We start from the raw sequence: 19,491 nt of genomic DNA, 5'->3' as shown, positions 1-19,491 counted from the left end.
CAAATGTCAATACAAAGTAATACAGTAAAAAGTGGTTTGCTCCACAGCTGCATATTAGCACCATAGATCTCTGCTTCAAGTAACTGAGCACCTTCCGATACGGGACAAAGCTTGAAGCATTAGAAGTCTTAACATCTCGGTTGTGGACCCAGGTTTTGTCAAAAGTATTTTCTTTAGGTACAGGCATGAGGTAGTTTAAACCTTTTTTTCATGGAAATTGTGGTTTTAAACCTCCTCTTTGGAAGATATACAAAGACCACAGTGATGCATACTTTCAGCGTTTTTATTACACTTCTTTTATTTTTTACAAAAGGATGACATGATGTCCCACAACAAGGTGTTTTCCCGCGTCCCTTTGGGTTGCTGTATTAATTTGCATTGCACAAACGCTCCGTTCAGTCCGTTCAGTCCTTTCAGATAGTTGCCCATCTTAAGCAAGTGGATGCGCAGAGAGAAATCAGCATTCAGTATAAAAAAAAAAACAACACAGAAAGAAGGGCAGAGATTTTGTTTTTTTCGTTCTTTCTCTCGTTTTTGGTGTTAATTTATCATGAGTCTATTTATTTGAAACAGACTGGGCCAATGTCCAAACCAAACTCCTGATCAGCTCCACCAATGTCCAAAGGTGCAATGTCGAGGATGGGCAGGCGAGATGGTTTATTCGTTCTGTACTCAATGACTGTCTTGCTCCACTCACCAGTGTGTCTCTGCGGGTGTAATGGAAAAAAAGGAGACCTTGTTTTAGAACAGTGGCAAAATAAATCAAATCACACAGCGGTAAGACAAATTAGCTCTGTCTTGTGACACCAAAAATTGCATTAATTTAACAGTTACGAATGAAACTGAAGGATAACAGCAATGACCAAAGGGCTACTCACAGTGCAGCCGTCCTCCAGCACGGAGAAGGTGAAGCGGCTGTTGCCCTCGGCTCTCAGCTCCACATCGTTGGAGCCCTGGACCACCACAGCCCTCTTCAGGTCACCGGTCTCATCACTCATGTAGGCATTGCTGTTCTTGCAGTGGTAGGTGATGTTCTGGGTAGCCTCGTTGGAAAGCAGGCGCATGAAGGCAAGCTGGGTGGCCATGCTCTGTGGGCTGATGGTCTCATCGTTGTAGGTAAACTGCATGGAGGAAAGAGAGACAGTCAGAATTCAAATATGATACACAGAGTAACCGACAATCCTGGATAGTATACCTTTAAACCAAATAAAAGGAAAATGAATATGTCTCCTCTCTGAAGATGCTCACCTCAGTACCACCGTTGATGGTCTCTCCGAACCAGACGTGTTTCTTGCCCTCGGTGCTTCTGAACCAGTTCTTGCGGGCAATGCTTCCGGGGTGGGCGTGGATGCAGGTCTCGCGGGTGTTGAAGTCGCAGAAGACCTTGATGGCATCATTACTACATCCCTGGTTGGGGTCAATCCAGTAGAATCCTACATGGCAAGAAAACGGAGTCAAAATTGATAGAAACAAGGCACTGCATAGGCTGCAAAAGACATCTAAAGTGTACTGCGGTGCTAGCAGATTTAGTTTAGTTTACCGCTGCTCCATTCGGGATGGCTGAGTTTGATGTCACGGCAGGTGCGGGCAGGGTTCTTCCTGGATCCCTCAGGGGTGAGCAGGTTCTCGATCTGAGTGTTGAGGGACTTGATAGTGGCATCGACCTCGTAGTCCTTGGCTCTCAGAGCAGGCTGATCGGCTCTGTACTCATCATATCCAGAGACATCATATCCACCACCAGCAGGGCCGGGAGGTCCGGGCAGACCAGGAGCTCCAGGAGGACCCTGATATGAATGAGAGAATGGATTAATATGTGGATCAAAGTTGCAGTTGAATCCTTTGCAGATCCTTTGAAAAAATGAGCCAAACTATCTGGTTTACAAGACTCTAGGTGTGCTTACAACGGGTCCAACATATCCAGGGGGTCCACGAGCACCAGGGGCGCCAATAGTTCCATGGCTACCAGCTCTGCCGTCCTTACCAGGAGGTCCATGGGGTCCAGCAGGTCCCTGAAGAGGAGGTCATCACATGGCAAAGTCAAGAATTTTGACATTTTATGACTGTAAATTACACTATCTCCAGTATTTGGTGCCTTTGTGATCACAAAAAAAGACTTACTCTTGGTCCAGCGGGTCCATTAGGTCCAGCAGGTCCACTGTCACCGGAGGGTCCCTGACAGCAGAGAAAGTGTACCATTGAATGACATTATAGTAAACATCTTACATTAGATCAGCACATGTAGATGTAAGTTTCCATATTTTGTGTGCATCGTGATGCTGGGCCATCACTCACAGAAGGTCCGGGCATTCCCTGGAGACCAGCATGTCCACGCAGACCCTTCATGCCTCTCTCTCCCTTCTCACCAGCAACTCCCTTCTCACCACGGGATCCAGCGGGTCCCTATAACATGCATACACACACACATTACCTCTGTGTACTTTTAGTCAATGAACACTATTTTTTGTGCTATTCCTGTGCTTCTTTGTACTTACAGCGGCACCTCTAGCTCCAGCGGCGCCAACAGCTCCAGCAGGACCTCCAGGGCCCTGGTCACAAGAGAGACAAGGAATGAAGGATGAATGAAGAAGGTAGATGACTGTAGATGTTGTTTACCTTGTAAATGTTGCTAATTGAAAGTAGTCTAGTAGAGAATCCATTTTAAAAAGGGTTACTGTTTATTTATACTTACAGACTCTCCACGGTTTCCAGGTCTGCCAGCAGCTCCAGTGGGTCCAGCAGGTCCGGGGGCACCAGCAAGTCCCATGGCACCAGCAGGTCCGGGCTCACCACGATCTCCCTAAACATGGTGGAAAAGGGCAGATGAAGGTCAGATCACAGGGTATGTGTGTGTGTATACTCTGTATAAAAATGTGCTGTAAGGTGTATGAAAAGGCATTACCTTGAATCCAGGAGCACCAGGACGGCCAGGGGGGCCATCATTACCAGGGTTACCCTGTAGATGGCAAAGAATATTGTAGTTTACATAAAAGTTTCAATCTTTATATCAGGCTATTGTGTCAGGCTGTGTCAAATGCACATATTCTAAAGATTAAGGTGAGCATGTCCCCTTATTGGCCCTGGAAATCTACACCCATGCAACCAAGAAACCAAACTTACATTTATTACTACAGCTGCAACCATTGATAAGTTCGTTGTAAACTATTAAAATAATTGATTTTTCTGATTCCAGCTTCTTAAATGTGAATATTTTCTGGTTTCTTTCCTCCTCTATGACAGTAAACTGCATATATGTGGGCTGTGGATAAATCAAGACATCATCTTGGCCTTTGGGAAACACTAATTGACATTTGTCACCATTTTCTGACATTTTTGAGACCAAACCACTAATTGGTTAATTGAGAAAATAATTGACCAATTAACCGACAGGGAAAACAATTAATAGTTCCTGCCCTATTTACAACAAGTCATATCTAAGTCAAAAAACAGTACTTCTACTCGGGATATTTTGATACTCTCTCCACATTTGATCACCACTAACAGGTCATTTAACCTGTTATTGGCCTGTTCAGTCCTTACCTCACGTCCAGCCTCTCCCTGGGGTCCGGTCATACCAGGCAGGCCAATGTTGCCAGGGGCACCACGGGCTCCAGCGGGACCAGCGGGTCCAACTCTACCAGGCTCTCCCTGTGACAGGATGCAGAGAAAATCGTTGGGTCAAATACAGTCAGGCTTCAAACTGTATGTGATATAGGACTCATCTATATATCCTCTGTAGAACACTGTCAGTCTTAATTTGTGCTTACCACAGCACCAGCACCACCAGGTGAACCACGATCTCCTCTAGCACCAGGCAGACCAACGAATCCCTGAAGTCCAAGAGGACCGCTGCTTCCAGGAGCACCAGGAGCACCCTAAACACACACAGGTCACATATCAATGCATTGATAATGAAGATTTATAGATCTATGTGACCACAATAAAGATATAAACTTAGTTATATATTTTCTATCAGAATAATTATCGTTTTAATCATTTCAATTTCCCACAGTCTCATAATTTGTACTGGAAAAAGAGCTATGACTTACAGCGGGACCGGGCTCTCCAGAAGGTCCCTTCTCTCCAGATGGGCCAGGTGGTCCAACCATACCCTGATCTCCAGAAGGACCAGAAGGACCAGGATCACCACGGAGACCACGAGGTCCATCCTTACCAGCGGGACCAGCGGCGCCAGGGGGTCCAACAATACCCTGACAGCAGAGGAGGAGGAGAGCGGGTTAATGTCAAATGTGATTGTTTTGTTTCACTGTTATGAGAAGCAGCATGATGAGAGGATGAACTGAAAATGTTATTTAAATAACCCAGTGTATTCAGTGTGGGTCTGCACGTGTGTACGTCCTCACTAATGACTGTAAATATGATACTCACAGCAGGGCCAGCAGCGCCAACTCTGCCAGCAGCACCAGGGAAACCAGTCAGACCCTGAAATTGGAAACACACATCATCAAAGGTTATACAGCAGTCACTAAGAGTGTTTAGTATGTCTATGTGTGTGTGAAATTTGACGTTATCATTTGGTAAAAATTCAGTATTTGACATTTCTGTTGTTCTGTAATTGTCTTATTAGATTTTTTACTTTAATTTTCAGTCACCACATGCTCTGGTAGCCTTCCATTGATTTGAAATGGCCATTTGGCTAGTGGGGTTGAAGTAAGTGGGTGTGAGTGAGTGTAACAGGTACAACAGAAATTAAATCTGCGCTTATGTGTGCTGCTGTGATGTTTCAATACTCACAGGAGGGCCGGTATCTCCACGAGCACCAGTAGGTCCAGCAGGGCCAGAAGCACCCTAGATAAACAGATGAAAAAAATCAGACACCATTCCGTATTAGCATAAAGGAGAGTCCACAACAATGAGGATAACTATAAAAATAAAAATGAATATCTAACTCAATTGGATTGCTGAGTCCACACAGTGATCAGTAACTGGATGAGTGAATGAGTGAACATTGAAAGCCAATCAGACCCATCCACACTGCATCACAGCTGGAGCTTGCAGCATGCTTGGCCCCACTGTTTACAGAACATTACCGTTCATCAGTGTGGATGCTCACAGTGTTATCGTTATAGTTCTTGGTGTGAATGGCCCTTTACTACTCATATCTCGTTTGAGTTTATACATTCTCAATATATGAGTATGTCTCAAGTGTAAATTATACTAACAGGAGGTCCAGACTGTCCAGCAGGTCCAGCAGGACCAGCGGGGCCAGATTCTCCCTTTCCACCAGAAGGTCCACGCTCTCCTCTTGCTCCGGTCTGACCATCAGCGCCCTGTAAACCGGAAAAGTAATGGGGCTGGGTTAGTATCTGGGCAACTGTTTGTGTGTGTGTGTGTGTGTGTGTGTGTGTGTGTGTATTTGTGTCACAGTATGTTGTATTGGAAGGTGACTGGCTGCTGGCTTACAGGTGGTCCAGCGAATCCAGGAGCTCCAGCAGGTCCAACCTCTCCACGCTCTCCCTGTGGACAAGAAGCAGTGGGTTAGCAAGGTTTGTTGTCTCAAGGTCTTAATCTGACATTTATGTCAACTGGTTATTTAGGGTGAATATAGCAGAACCGTTCATGCTTGTTTAATGAAGAAAGTCAGCAACAGCTACTTACAGGGGCTCCACGAGCTCCAGCAGGGCCAGCAGGTCCGAAGGCACCGCTCTCACCCTGGAGGAGAGAACAGTGAGTGAGTCACTAGCCTAGCGTTGCTCCATCAATCCAACCACTGATTACTATACATCAATAGATTCATACACACGAGAAATCATTTGTACGCATCAGCATTGATTTAAATGCACTCTATTGCATTTTGGGTGGCTGTGGCTCAGGAGGTTGTTGGTGGTTCCACCCCCAGATCTTCAAGTCCACACGTTGAAGCATCCTTGGGCAAGATTCTAAACCCCACACTGCTCAAGTGTGAGTGTGTGTGAATGTTTAAGGTGAGTAGCTGGTGGCACCTGCTATGGTAGCCTCGGCCATCGGTGTGTGAATGGGTGAATGTGACATGTAGTATAAAAGCACTTTAAGTGGTCAGACAGACTAGAAAAGGCACTGGGCCAAAAGCTCATTTACCATTTACTTTTGTAGTGTACAGCTTATTAATCTGCTAATGAATTAGACAACTTGATCAGCTGATAGGACTCTTACAAAAGATGATCCACTGGTTTTCCTCTTTTAAGCAATGCAAATGTAGTGTCATTGTTTTTGTTGTAATTCTGTGTCTGCCAGTTGTTTACATAGCCGACAAAGCAATAAACAGTGAAATAAATAGCACTGCAAGGGTAACGTTAGCTGCTTAAAACAGCATATAACAGCATGAAAATATTCAAAATGTAAAATTTCTGCATTTGTCTGCTTCATTTATAATGTTATCACCACCTCTATCCTGTCATTGCTGTAATATTATTAAACAGCCATCAGGTGGCAGTGTTGAGGTTCTAGCTTGAGATACAAAGCTATTGTACTATGGGGGTTCTCTCTACGGGGAATGGGGTGTCCAATGATATGGACTTGAGTTGGCCAGCCAAGAGATAATTTCTGATAGTGATTTGATTTCAACTACACATCTCAATAACTCTCTTGTGTACATCACTGGTCAGTCAGCCATCTTGAATAATGTTGGAGGTAGCCATTTTTAGGTCTTAACAAAGCTCCATAGCATTAATTAATCTGTGTTACAGCGTTTATCCTAAACATATTTATTGTGATGTCATTATTTGTCATGTGGTAAATAATATCCGCACGTCACCTACTTACCTTATCACCATTGGCTCCAGTGGGTCCAGGAGGTCCAGCGGGTCCAGGCAAGCCCTGGAAAGAGAGAGGAGATGACACTGAGGCCAAGGCTGGGATTGCTACAGTCAAACTAATGGAGTGAGTGGCTATCTTTTTTTTTTAAAGAAGAACCAGAGAGTTGAACTTACACGGCTACCATCTCTGCCAGCATTACCGTCAGGTCCTCTGTGTCCAGCCTCTCCCTATAGGAGAGAGAGCAGGAGGGAAAATTGAGAAAAAATACATTCTTATTGACAAATCTGAGTGATTTTGAGGGCTAAAATCTTTATTTTAAGGTGGTATTTTTGGATCTTACCTTCTCTCCCTTGCCTCCAGGGGGTCCAGCGGCTCCACGCTCACCGGGCATGCCACCAGGTCCCTGGTGTCCAGGACCGCCAGCAGCTCCAGCAGCGCCAGGCTCTCCCTGGAAACAGACGTGACAAACTATGGTTCCTTTTCGCATAGAACACACATGCGTCCATAAATACATAATCTCATATATGAGCTTGGTACTGACATATTCTGATTCTAGAGGATTATTGTACACAAAAGAACATACAAACAATGTATATATGCTGCAGTAAAGTGTATGTTTAGAATTTATTCAACATTGATCAGATATTGGTAAACTCTGCTACCGTTTGTTAGGTCAACATTTCATTTATAATCTTTGCTTCTAACAGCCATGGCATCATTTTACCTTGCCACCATCAGTTCCGGGGGCTCCAGCGGGTCCACGGGGTCCAATTGGTCCCTGAGGTCCAGAAGCTCCAGCAGCACCAGGGTTACCACGCTCTCCCTGAAGGAACACAAAGAGGAAGTCAGTGTATTGTCTTTATATGCATGTAAATGTAATCTGCCACATTTAGAGATATTTTCTGTTTGTATTCTAACTATTTCATTAGTTTTGACATCTTACTAAAATTAAAATAAAACTCTACCGGCTACTACTACATAATGAGTATTGGCACAAAGACATGGACAGGTGAACTCACCTTGGCACCAGCAGGTCCAGAAACTCCCTGGTCTCCTGGGATACCCTATAGAGAGATAAACAGTGGGTTAGAAATGTACTGCCTATTCTACAATTTCTATGGTTTGACTGTACAATATGGTAGAAGTAAGTGTGTGCATTACTTACTCTGTCTCCGGGTTTGCCAGCCTCTCCAGCACCTCCAGCAGGACCAGGCAGACCCTGAAAACACCAAGCCGCAAAATCAGGAACAGTGACCTCAACAGTGCTATTTATGCAGATACTGCTGTATTAAAAGCACACTTAAGGTGCAGGTAATGTATGTAGCTACTAACATGGAACAGCAGTTAGACTGGATTTACCATATTCATATTTTTGAATATGCTTTTTTTTGACTCGTTTATAATGAGCAGAGAGTAAAATCAAAAGATGGATCCACACCTGGAAGCCAGGAGCTCCAGCAGCTCCCTGCTCTCCCTTCTCACCGGGACCGCCCTGTAGATGAAGAAAGAAGACCAATGTTTAAAATAGAAAATCACAGTCATAAATGTATGTATTTGTCGGAAGAGGCGAAACTGCCATTAATTGGGCGCAACATACATAAGGATACTTACAGCAGGTCCAGTAGCACCAGTGGCTCCATTGTTGCCATCAGGTCCAGGGGGTCCCTAGATAGAAATATGATGACATGTTATAACAACTGACAATGGAGCTGACAAGTGTTTTATCAGTGAGTTACTGTATGAAACACCTGTTGGGTATTTTTGACTTACTCTCAGTCCAGTGGGGCCAGTGGCTCCCTTGTCTCCAGGCTTGCCAGCCTCACCCTAAAGGAGGCAAGAGGTGGTTTAAGCACAGATTATGATAAACTTGATTAACAATAAAGAAAAGGATGAAGCTCCAAATGCTTATCGTGGCTCTATTTCTACTTACACTAGGTCCTTTGGGTCCGGGGAATCCAATGTTTCCGGGCTGGCCTCTAGGTCCAGTTGGGCCAGGGGGTCCACCACGGCCATCTTGTCCAGCAGGGCCCTGGAAGGAGAAAGAGGCAGTATAACAGGAAGTCACGTTGATTGCATTCATTGCAGCAAATATGATCATGAAGTAAAAAAAAACCCAATAACTTCTGCTTCAGTGCAAAATTCAGATTTACTCACAGCAGGTCCCTCCTTTCCTGGGGGTCCGGAGCTTCCAGGGCTTCCTGGGAGACCCTGTAGAAAATAAAATTGGTCATTGAGATGAATGTTTTGTCATTAATTTGTACTGCTACATACATACAAGGAATGTAACTCCAATTTTTGTTACTCTCAATAGCCTTGTACTAAAGCCATTACAGCACTCCTGCTCCAAACTATTCTAACTCAGCTATTCTAGCTCACCATGGACCTATTCTCTCTTTAAACTTGACTCACAGAACTAACACAGACATGAGATCCCTCTAAAAAAAATACAGAATTGAGCAAAAGACTCACCCTGAGACCAGCTGGGCCAGATTCACCAGCGCGGCCAGCATCTCCAGGGGGTCCACGAGGTCCAGCAGCACCAGTGGCACCACGGGCACCAGGCATTCCCTACAAGAAGGAGACAAAGAGGTCGAAGGTAAATGAGGTGGAAATTTAACCATATAACTGAATGGTGACTATATTTGGAAACAAGACATAGCTTTATTTATTGGCTTGCATGTTGGTGGAATGAAATTTGTTCTTTGACCACTTACAATAGGACCAGTTCTTCCCTCGCTACCAGGCATACCACGGCTGCCAGGGGCACCCTGTAAGAGACACACAGGCATTAGCAGGTCGAAGACAAAATGCATCTGAATATGGATTCATATGAGTGCAACATCACCCATCGGAGACAATGATCTGGTACTCACTCTAGCTCCACGGTTTCCAGCAGGTCCAGTGGCACCAAGCTCACCAGTGGGTCCTCTCTTACCCTCCTCACCCTGAGGTCCGGGGGGTCCCTGAGGTCCAGAGTTACCCTGCGGGAGGCAACAGAGAAGTTGAAGGACAAAAGTCATACACAGTCAGATGTCTTCAGTTTCAGTTTGGTGAAATTTCAAGCCAAAGAACAGGATCGGGGTGTGAACTTACAGGCTCTCCCTTGGGTCCACCATCTCCCTTAACACCCTGGGCACCAGGATCTCCCTGAGACAGATAAACAGATGCAATTAATGAAACAATCACAATTACTAGACAATTACTGGTCTGCGTTGTGTATACATTTGCATGTTTCCATGTGAATATGTATGTTTTTTGTGGATGATGTACATCCACAAAAAACATACATGTCCACGTCTATATGTATCAGTGTTGGTGGTGTTCTTACAGCGAGGCCTCTCTGTCCAGTAGCACCCTGAGGGCCCTGAGGTCCAGGTCCTCCTCTTGGTCCAGGGAAGCCAGGAGCGCCAGCAACACCAGGGGTGCCCTAAATAACAGTGATGATGGACAGGTGAGAATTAGTCAGGACCCTAAATGACCTTTGACCTATGTATGCTTGAAAAGTACAACTTGAGAACTTACAGCGGCTCCCTTGGCTCCGTTCAGACCATTATTACCAGGGTTACCCTAAAGGGAAAAAAAACAAGAAATTAGGGAATCTTCCCAAAACAATTTAAAAACATCTAACTGAAAAATCCACTGCTACAAAAATTATTACATTTGACTTTTTCAAAGATTAAATAACTGCACTTCAGTAGTGAATATGTGATAATGTCACACAAAGTAACTACAGTAAATGACAACATTTATATTCAATGTAGTTTTTGGAATTGATCAATGTAGTCTGGAAAAACACACCAATCAAAACAAAATCAAGAACTAAATAAAATACATATTTTTGTTTCTAATTTCTCCAGGAACTTGGGAGTATTATACTTACAGGGGGACCGACGGGTCCAACTGCGCCATTGGGACCGGGCTCTCCTCTAGCTCCCTGAGCTCCACTTGGGCCAGTAGCTCCAGCAGGTCCAATCTCTCCCTGGCAAAGACAAAAATACATCCAGGATTTAATAATGAAATCATAATGATGGGATGTATTGGTGTGCATTTGTTTGAGTACGATTTAAATTATGAAAATAAATGGTCTGGAATGAGTGAGGTCTTCGCAGGTATGAACTATTCCCATGGGGATAGTCTACAAAAGCTTTTGGGATAGTGAACATGGCAGAAGGTTTTATTTCCTTGACAGATGCTTACACTGTATGTTAATGAGAATTGTCTCCTTCTGTGACCCTAAACATGAATGTGAGGATGTGTTGCCAAAAGGACATGGGAAGTGACATCACACTTACCTTGGGTCCGGGGCCACCGGGGAAACCTGGGGGACCAGCAGCTCCAAGAGGACCCTGGGCAGAAGAACAATAGATATAACATCAGGATATATGTAATATAGGTCAAAGCTCACATTAAGGTCAAAGTTGGTCTAATATGGGTGCAATCATATGTATATAATTAACATTTAGTGGCATAATTGCTTCTTCCTTTGATATTATATCACACATTATTGTTTAAACATTAAGATAATCACAAAGTACATTTTAGAAAGTATCTTAATGATACCTCGAGTTCAGTATTCACAAAATGGCTGAATCATAGAATCACGAAAGGGTTTATATGGCCAATACTCACAGCAGGACCGGCGGGTCCAACATTGCCATCAGCACCACGAGCACCAGCAGGGCCAGCAGGGCCAGCACGGCCTCTCTCACCAGGCAAACCACGAGATCCCTACAGGGAGGACACACAAAGAAACAGAAATGATAAGACCAGTGCCTTTACTGCAGTCCTGTAGGGATTAATGATAAATTATGGCAAAGATTTATGATGGTTGCTGTGGTTTTGTGTGTAAATGGTGCATAAATTAAAAACTTACAGCAAGTCCGGGACTTCCAGCAGCTCCATGTGCACCAGGCTCACCCTATAGGAGAGACAGGAGAAGGTGGGTTAGGTTGATGGGGCATCTGGAGTGAAGTGACTCAAGGTCAGAGGTTAACAGGTCAGAGAGATTTGATTGTGTGAAGTAAAGTGAAAACCATGACAAAGTAGTGGTAATGCTAAACTTAAGTTTGGTTTGTTTTATTATTGCAATATTCACTCACACTACAGAAACTCTCCTATGTGAAATACATGCATCCTTGCAGAAACTACAGTATATTACTGTAAACTTTTTCCCTAAGCTTATCAATGGGCTGCCATTAAAATGATTACAACAGGAACTGGGATCTGACATGAAATTAAGTTTTTGATAGGAACATTTGTTCTTACCTTGGGTCCAGCACCACCAGGCTCTCCCTTGCGTCCATCCAGACCAGTGTAACCCTGAAACGCAGAAAGAGAGTAATGATGGAAGATGTTTATGAGAGTTAAGGGACATCACATGACAGGCTGTGGGCTATATAAAGGGATAAAGCAGAATAAGATAAGCGGAAAACAGCACTGTTATTACCTATTGGTACTAAAATGTGCTACTTGAAGCAGAAAAAAATGAGACTGGAAATTGGAATATCAAAGAATCAGTTTGCTTGTTTGACTTCTCGAAAGAATACATATTGTTAATAAGACATCCAAAGTCTCATATGGGCCATTATGGAAGCTTGTCTTTCTTCAAAGGTGGTTTTACAGGAAGTTTGCCATCTGGCTGTAGGGGCTCTCAAGCAAAAACTGGGACAAAAAAATCTTAAATGTTAGCCATTAAGCTCTGTATTAAATCTACTATGCTCCCCAGGAGGCAGGAAACAGGAAGTTAGGGTTGTAATCACTCCCAGCAGTGCTCGTTATGATGCACAAAACATTGGAGTCCACTTTTTACACAGGTGTAGCTTCTCTGCCATTTTTGTTTGGGAGCAGTTTCAGCTGCTGGCTATAAGCCAGTGGGCTTCAGGTGTTTGGGTAAAGCACGCAGGTAAAGTTCAGGTCAAGCAGAAGAAAAGATCAGCACTCACTCTGTGTCCCTTCATTCCTGGAAGTCCAGGGGTTCCGGGGAATCCGCGAGCGCCCTGCAATTCCACACAGAGAAAATATTACTGAGACAAACTCCAGATTTACTGTTCATACGTTTATCTGTGGGTTGTGTTTCATTCCCTTTGTTTCAGGGCAAATCTCTTACCTGTGGGCCGGGGGCACCTCTGTCTCCGGGCTTTCCAGGTCTGCCGTTGTTACCCTGTGAGTCAGCAAAACACACGTTACCATATGACATTGTAGAAACTATATAGCAACAATTCAAATCCCTATCAAGAAACTAAGTCTTTAGAAAACTTGTAAACACAATTAGCCCCTAAAAAGGTTTTGGCAGAAACATAAATGTATACTTACGTCCTCTCCAGATTTGCCAGGGGGTCCAGGGGGGCCACGGGGACCAACGGGGCCCTTGGGAAGGAAAACCAGAACATTTCAGATCTCAAAGATGATCAAAGCTTTTAAGATGGTGGCATCACATGGGTACATCTGACAAGGACTGTAATCCCATGATAATTTCAATGATTGTGAACATTTTGGAGGATGATCTTACAGTCTGTCCAGGCTCTCCGGGCTCACCAGGGTGTCCGGTGTGGCCCTGAGCACCCTGTTGAATGATAAAAACCAATTAGTCTTCATAGACAAAGCAGCATCAGCAGACTGAGCTTATGGGTGTGAAGTTTGATCAGATCGCTCCATAGTTGAAATTTGCAGAGTGTGTGAACTTACAGGGGGTCCAGGAGGTCCAGGAGGGCCTCTAGCGCCCATCATACCCTGAAAAGGAGAAAGGAGTTAATTCTTTGTATTATTCATCAACACAAGTGCAACTGTATCAGGGCAGGAATCAGAATTCAAAGGTGTGAGACACCTGTATCCATCGACTATAATTATCTATGTGTAGGTAAGGCTGTAAAGACAGAGAGGGGCCCTCACCATGGGTCCAGGGCCGGGATCGGGAGCTTTTACACCATCATACTGAGCAGCAAAGTTCTGATAAACAGAAAGTAAACACAAATTAATGGGTTAGAATGACAGACTTCTAATAATATATCAGCGCTGTTGGACAAGCAGAGCATAAATTCACTTCAAATGAAAAGTGGTCACTGTTTCCATCAGTCCAAACCAAATGTCGTCGTCATGGCACAAAAATCAGCCATGAAAAACTACTTGTGTAGCACACCACGACAAATGAACGTGTATTATATTGAAATTTGTATCAAATCAGTGCTTGAGAGATCGAATTAACACAAATTGTAGCTTTGTTGTGTGTCATCCAAGTGTTAGCCATGGGGACAAATGGGTCAAGGGCAAAGGGTCAAAGGTCATGGGGTTATGACATCATTAAAAAGATTCAACACTTTTTCGGTTCAACATAAAAAATCAAGAGCTGCAGGGGGTGAATGTGGGTCAAATACATCAAACAGACATATTTCAGTACTTTTTTCCCGCATGTGAGAAATGTTGGAGGTCAAATCAAAGCTAGCACACTATCATTATAATTTCTGGACCACTTTTGGGACAAAAACTACACATCCAAGCTTCTTGTTTTACAAGAATAAACAGTGGACTTACTCCTCCAAGTCCAGGGGGTCCAGGGGGGCCAGCGGGGCCAGGGAGTCCGGGTTTGCCATCTCTTCCGTTTGGGCCCTGAGGACCCTGTAAAACACAGATGATGTAGTGAGTAAACACTGTTACTGAATGAACAGCTGCTGATGAGATGGTTTCTTAGATTAGTCTATTGCATCAATGAATTTGATCTGATAACAGATAAAACTACTCATGTAGCAAATTGAGTTGATACAAGATAAGATGATCACGCTTCATGTCAGAATACGACTCAAGATAAAATAATTTACTGAATATATCACATTCATTCACATCACTATCGTTGTTGTAAGCACTCGGTCATATGGGTAATGTAAACAAAGGGGTGTGGCCTACTGAGGTTAGAAGGTCAAATGACGTCAGCAAACAAGGTGCCAAATGTGCATCAAAGATAAACCACATTAAATGCCTAAATGACATATCTGGTAACAGCTGCTTGAATAAAGGAAGTAGAGTTGCACTTCAGCTTACCCGGTCACCTCGAGGTCCTTTCTCTCCTCTGGGACCCTGCAGCAGAAAAACAACTCCGTCAGACCAAAACACGGCGCAGACGCTGCTTCAGCAACATGTCTGCTTCTAACTATTCCTCCAGCAAAGCAAGCGTTCAATTTAAACTACACTAAATGTAACTCAAAGCAAATTAAAACCAGATTCTAATCGTATTCAAATGATCTGGTATATGACAATAGCAATGAAATGTGTATGTATACAAACTTGACCTTACAGTTGGAGGGCAAGTGGCTTAAAACACATTTCAGTAATTAAACGACACATCATAAAGATGCCCTCTGACCTTTTCTACACATAAGCTATGCTTCATGTGTCTCACATGCCACGCTGTAGGTGCTAAATGACACATAAGAAGAACATCATGTGCTCACCTTGACTCTTCCCTAAATGGAAAAGAAGATAAATAAATGTAAGATTTATTTATTCAGTCTTTTCAGGGCCATTTGGGATGTATCAAACATCTAGCTCTCTGATCTTTCGCCATTTTAAGTAATATCTAAGCGTGCAAAAAATAGATAAAAACAATAGATAAAACATGCACATGCATGATAAAAACACAGCAGGGCAATGTGCATGTGATACAGATGATCAACATGTGCACAGAGAAGCTAAAAAAGCATCTAGACTCAACAACCTCTTGGCAGTAAGAGCATGTTAGTCCATGGGAAAAACTAAAGTTCTGAAATGTTACCAGAACAAATTTAAAATATTAAAATGCTGCTGCTGAGGCTACAGACATCGTGCTGATTTTTGGCAATCTCAATTGAGAACAGAATCAGTAAAACAAACACTCATCAGACTCTGTTTGTCTTACATCAGAGGGGGAATTCAATAATTTTCTTTTTTGTTTTATTTGAGGTGAAGATCTCAACCTATCAAAACCGGTCTGAGATCAGCTTTTGTGAAATCAAATCCAAATCAAAGAGGAGAGGGAGACTCCAAGAACTGACCCAAAGCCAGCTGTTAGGGGCAAACCTCCCTCTGCCCCTCAGAAAGGATCCTTTGTACCAGGCCCCATGGGTGCCTCAGAGCTGCGGTTTTAGCTTTCATTGACACAAACTTTAGCCAATAGGACCCTCACCTATCCGTGGACAGGAAGGGAGAAAACTACAAGAAATAACTTGGATCGGGGGGCAGAAAATTCCTAAATGAAATGCTCTGCCATCGTTGAGATTGCTCAAATGGTCAAGACCAGACGAGAGGTCTTCCTTTTATGGAGTATTTCACAGCATTTGGAGGAGGAAGGAAAAAGAGGGCAAAGAGACAAGGTAAAGCTATCTTTAAGACATATTGCTGTCAGGATTTCATGCATGTGTACTAACCGAGTCTGTGGAGTTGGAGAGATGAGGAGGAGGGAGAGGGAGAAGAGGAGGGTGGGGGAGAGAAGAGGGGATACTCCGTTAGAACGTCAGTTAAAAAAGACACAATGTCATTTCCTATCTCTGCTTCTCTTTCTGTAGGTCAATGAAAAGTTGTTTTTCCTTTGCATGAGAACAAAGTCTACAAACGAATACACACTACACTGTACATACACTTTGCAGAAAGAAGAGTTAACATCTTTACAGGATGTTAAAATGCACATTAACCATGTTTAAGTCTAATAATCCAAAGAAAACTTAGCAGAAATGACTTAATATTCAATGTCAAACAGGAAGCTGCACTTCTTTTGTGTTCTGAAGCCCCTAACTACCATCTGTAGCTTCTATGATGTGTCTACACCAGTGTCTTGAAGTGTTAAACAAGCTCTTCTGACATGCCTAAAACAGTTAGCCTTCCCGCATTGCTCTCAGTTTGCTCGCTGCAGCACAGGTATCAGCTCATTTCTAAAAGTGTAGCTGAGGGCCATCTCTGCATGCTAAACCTCTTCGAACTCTGCAGGCAGTGTGAATCCAGTGCTCAGTAGCATTCCAGCTATTAAGGATCCTGCTGCTAACAGGCCTGAACAGGTAGTGTATGCCCTTGGGACAGGAATAGTTGGCCTGCTACTGCAAACAGGGCAAGAACGACATCACTGGTGACTGTATGATGTGTTATTGATGCTGTTCTGATGTTATTTAAAGGTGTATTTTTCTAATTTTGTGTTAAAAAGTGGCTGCATTTTTTCTGATTTTGTACTAAAATTAGTGGTGCATTTTTAATTTAATTTAATTATTCAAAAAGAGTAAAAAGTTCTGACTATCTGACGACTCATTCTTGGCTGATGTCTGTATCTCTTGTTTCACTTTGTTGCAGGTGGACATCAGCTGGTCATGGCTGGGTTTGGTGCAGCTGGGACCTCCCCATGAACTCTAACGCCTCATGACCAATCTCCACCACAAGGGGGCGCGCTTGGACATTCAAAGTGATGTGAGACTATCATCTCCCCATTTAACGTGCTATGATTCTGAAAAATATCTCCAAGGAGCTTCAACTTCAACTTCAACGCATATATTCTGATTTGATCTCTAAATCGTTTCCTAAATAAAGACAAATCACGCAGTTGACTGTACCTGTAAAAAAAGTTAAAGAAAATGCTTTTTAGTTTAACAAAATCTAGGAATATTAAAATATGCACGCATTTAGTGTCTTTAATATTTTTTAAAAAAGTAGCTATGCCTTTCTTTGCAGAGGACACAATCAAATTGGTGCCAAGCAGATGTTTGCATTCATGGCCACCAGGGGGAGACGTTGCTGTTTCCAATAATAAAGCTTGATTAGCTGGACGCCTGGATGGAACAATATGTACAACGCCCCACAGACTTTTTCATCCTATTCCTAAAGGAAAATTCACATTTAGCCTACTTTGATGACTCCACATGCACTAAAAGTTTAGAAAAGACCCCAGGCCGACTACTACACGTCTCTACACGTACTACAGGTCTCTTTCAAAGCAAGGAAACTTTTTTGCTAGGAGTGCAACTTCTCCCTCTCGGAAACTAATCAAATATAAAATAACTGTATCCTTGGAGAAAAGTTGAAGAATCCTCTGCATGAGCTCAATCCGTGGAGCTTTATTCTGCAGTGCTTTGAGCTGTCTCCAGGTTGACCTTCATGTAAGTCCCAAACAAAAGCCAAAGATCCTCAAGCAGTGGGACGCGAGAGAAAAAAATAATATCCATCACAGAAAAAGAGCAGATATTCAAACTTACGTTGACATGATGCTAGGTATGAAGTTACTGCAAGCAGCAACAGAATCCGAGTATCCACAAAGCTGAGCATGTCTAAGAGGACATGCAGACTCCTTGTGCTGCTAAACCCGTTTTAAACCACCCTCAAGCAGGCATACAGTTGTGGTGACACGAGTAACTCCAAACTGAGCACAAACCTGCTGCCGTGATGCTAGAATAATAAAGTTCTATCAGGCTTATTTATACGGCAGGAGGGTCCCTGGTCTGCGTGTCAAAAGTCAGCCCACTGGCCAATGAGAGAAGAGAAACCCAATCTGACTCCCATCCCTCTCCAGCTCAGACTCAGTCATGTGGTGCTGCATCTCCCAGCCTCCTCTCCACCAGAAACCGTTTGGCAAAGCTTTGGCGATGATGACGAATGCAACGTTTTAATTAGATCCATTCTTTTTGAGGACGTGGACAGCGTCGACGTTTAAAAGGGAGAAGAAGGCCTTACGTTTTTTCCCCTCTTTTACGGCTTGCAGTGAATCCGGAGTGTCAGTACGGAGATGCAGGCACCGGGCGTCTAACCTTGCGCACAGTTTATGTTTGTGCGTAAAATGGCACATTTTGGTGCGCGTCGGTGGGCATCGGTTGGCACCAAGAGGAGCCGAGTCTTCTCCACTTTGGAATCTTTTTGGGGAACAATTACTTTTAGAAACAGAGAGTAGGATTAGCTATTGAAACGTTGTTGGATTTTAGTTGGAATGGACTGTTAGTGTGCCGCTTTACGCACGGACCTTTTTTGGGGAAAAACTTCATTCTTATTCTTTTATTGCTTTGGGAGGCATTAGTGACTGCTCTGCTGTTTTGAGTATGTGGCTATCATCAATATCTCTCATGCAGCCAAACAGATTTCGCGTCATGCTTATTTTTTCCACACAAGTGCATCAAGCATTTCCTGAACAATTCACTGTCTTTTAAAATAAAATTATGTATCTATTCCTACATTTCTGTTACAACTCCTCAGATCAAATAGAATAATAGAATTAAAGCAAAAAGCACTGAAGTCAGCGACAGCAGCAGCTTATCAGTGGAATGCAGTGATTCACATTCAACATACTCTGCTGGAGCTTGAGACTGACAAAAGACAGGTGTGAAGTAGAGCTCTAGTTTCAACCCCTCTCTCTCTCTGAGCAGCTCCTACCTGCCCACATGACCAGACATGTCATGTATTCTACCGCCACTCCAACAACACTCAGCGTGGCCCTCATACTGCCATATATTACACAGCCACTGTCCATTCCAGTGAGCAGAGAACACAGCATACACATATTCCTAAGTTAAGACAAATGCAGTGATGCACTCAGTGTTTTAACACTTGCATTTACATTACAACCCCAGAAGGATGACAGAAAGTATCTATTGGGTACTAGAACAAATATATGGCCCGGTGGCCCTGTGTCACAGCCAGCTTAAATGCAGTTTTTCCAATCACAGGAGGACATATGACAGTAAGCAGATCTTCAATGTTCATACAGGCTCCTGACTGTTGTTTTAAAACAGGCTTAAAACATGCAGA

General features: G+C 43.4%; 1 protein-coding gene across 2 annotated transcripts; it reads right to left on the bottom strand.

Moving 5' to 3' along the window:
- Nucleotides 1–267: 267 nt before the first annotated feature.
- col1a2 (collagen, type I, alpha 2) lies at nt 268–18,157 on the bottom strand. 2 transcript variants are annotated; one of them, XM_078175501.1, is made up of 49 exons: nt 17,952–18,157; nt 14,785–14,837; nt 14,281–14,364; nt 13,642–13,698; nt 13,438–13,482; nt 13,262–13,315; nt 13,066–13,119; nt 12,860–12,913; nt 12,696–12,749; nt 12,019–12,072; nt 11,627–11,671; nt 11,383–11,481; nt 11,046–11,099; nt 10,634–10,732; nt 10,276–10,320; nt 10,082–10,180; nt 9,847–9,900; nt 9,627–9,734; nt 9,468–9,521; nt 9,223–9,321; nt 8,908–8,961; nt 8,684–8,782; nt 8,524–8,577; nt 8,365–8,418; nt 8,192–8,245; nt 7,919–7,972; nt 7,773–7,817; nt 7,478–7,576; nt 7,094–7,201; nt 6,927–6,980; nt 6,760–6,813; nt 5,617–5,670; nt 5,422–5,475; nt 5,181–5,288; nt 4,753–4,806; nt 4,387–4,440; nt 4,047–4,208; nt 3,765–3,872; nt 3,538–3,645; nt 2,900–2,953; nt 2,690–2,797; nt 2,493–2,546; nt 2,293–2,400; nt 2,119–2,172; nt 1,902–2,009; nt 1,541–1,784; nt 1,249–1,433; nt 879–1,121; nt 268–707 (listed from the first exon to the last, which is right to left on the bottom strand). In XM_078175501.1, exons 1-49 carry the CDS (start codon nt 18,019–18,021, stop codon nt 561–563), a joined length of 4,071 nt encoding a protein of 1,356 aa, XP_078031627.1. In that variant the 5' UTR covers nt 18,022–18,157; the 3' UTR covers nt 268–560. The 2 variants fall into 2 exon arrangements, with proteins under 2 accessions (XP_078031627.1, XP_078031625.1); XM_078175499.1 differs by lacking the exons at nt 7,478–7,576; nt 7,773–7,817; nt 7,919–7,972; nt 8,192–8,245; nt 17,952–18,157 and having other exon boundaries at nt 7,094–7,179; nt 8,370–8,418; nt 14,785–14,922.
- Between the last annotated feature and the right edge of the window lie 1,334 nt (nt 18,158–19,491).

This window comes from Epinephelus lanceolatus, chromosome 16, assembly GCF_041903045.1.
Source record: "Epinephelus lanceolatus isolate andai-2023 chromosome 16, ASM4190304v1, whole genome shotgun sequence".
Taxonomy (NCBI): Eukaryota; Metazoa; Chordata; class Actinopteri; order Perciformes; family Serranidae; genus Epinephelus; species Epinephelus lanceolatus.
Note: the sequence above shows the minus strand (reverse complement) of the source record. Positions and strands in the feature narration are given on the sequence as shown.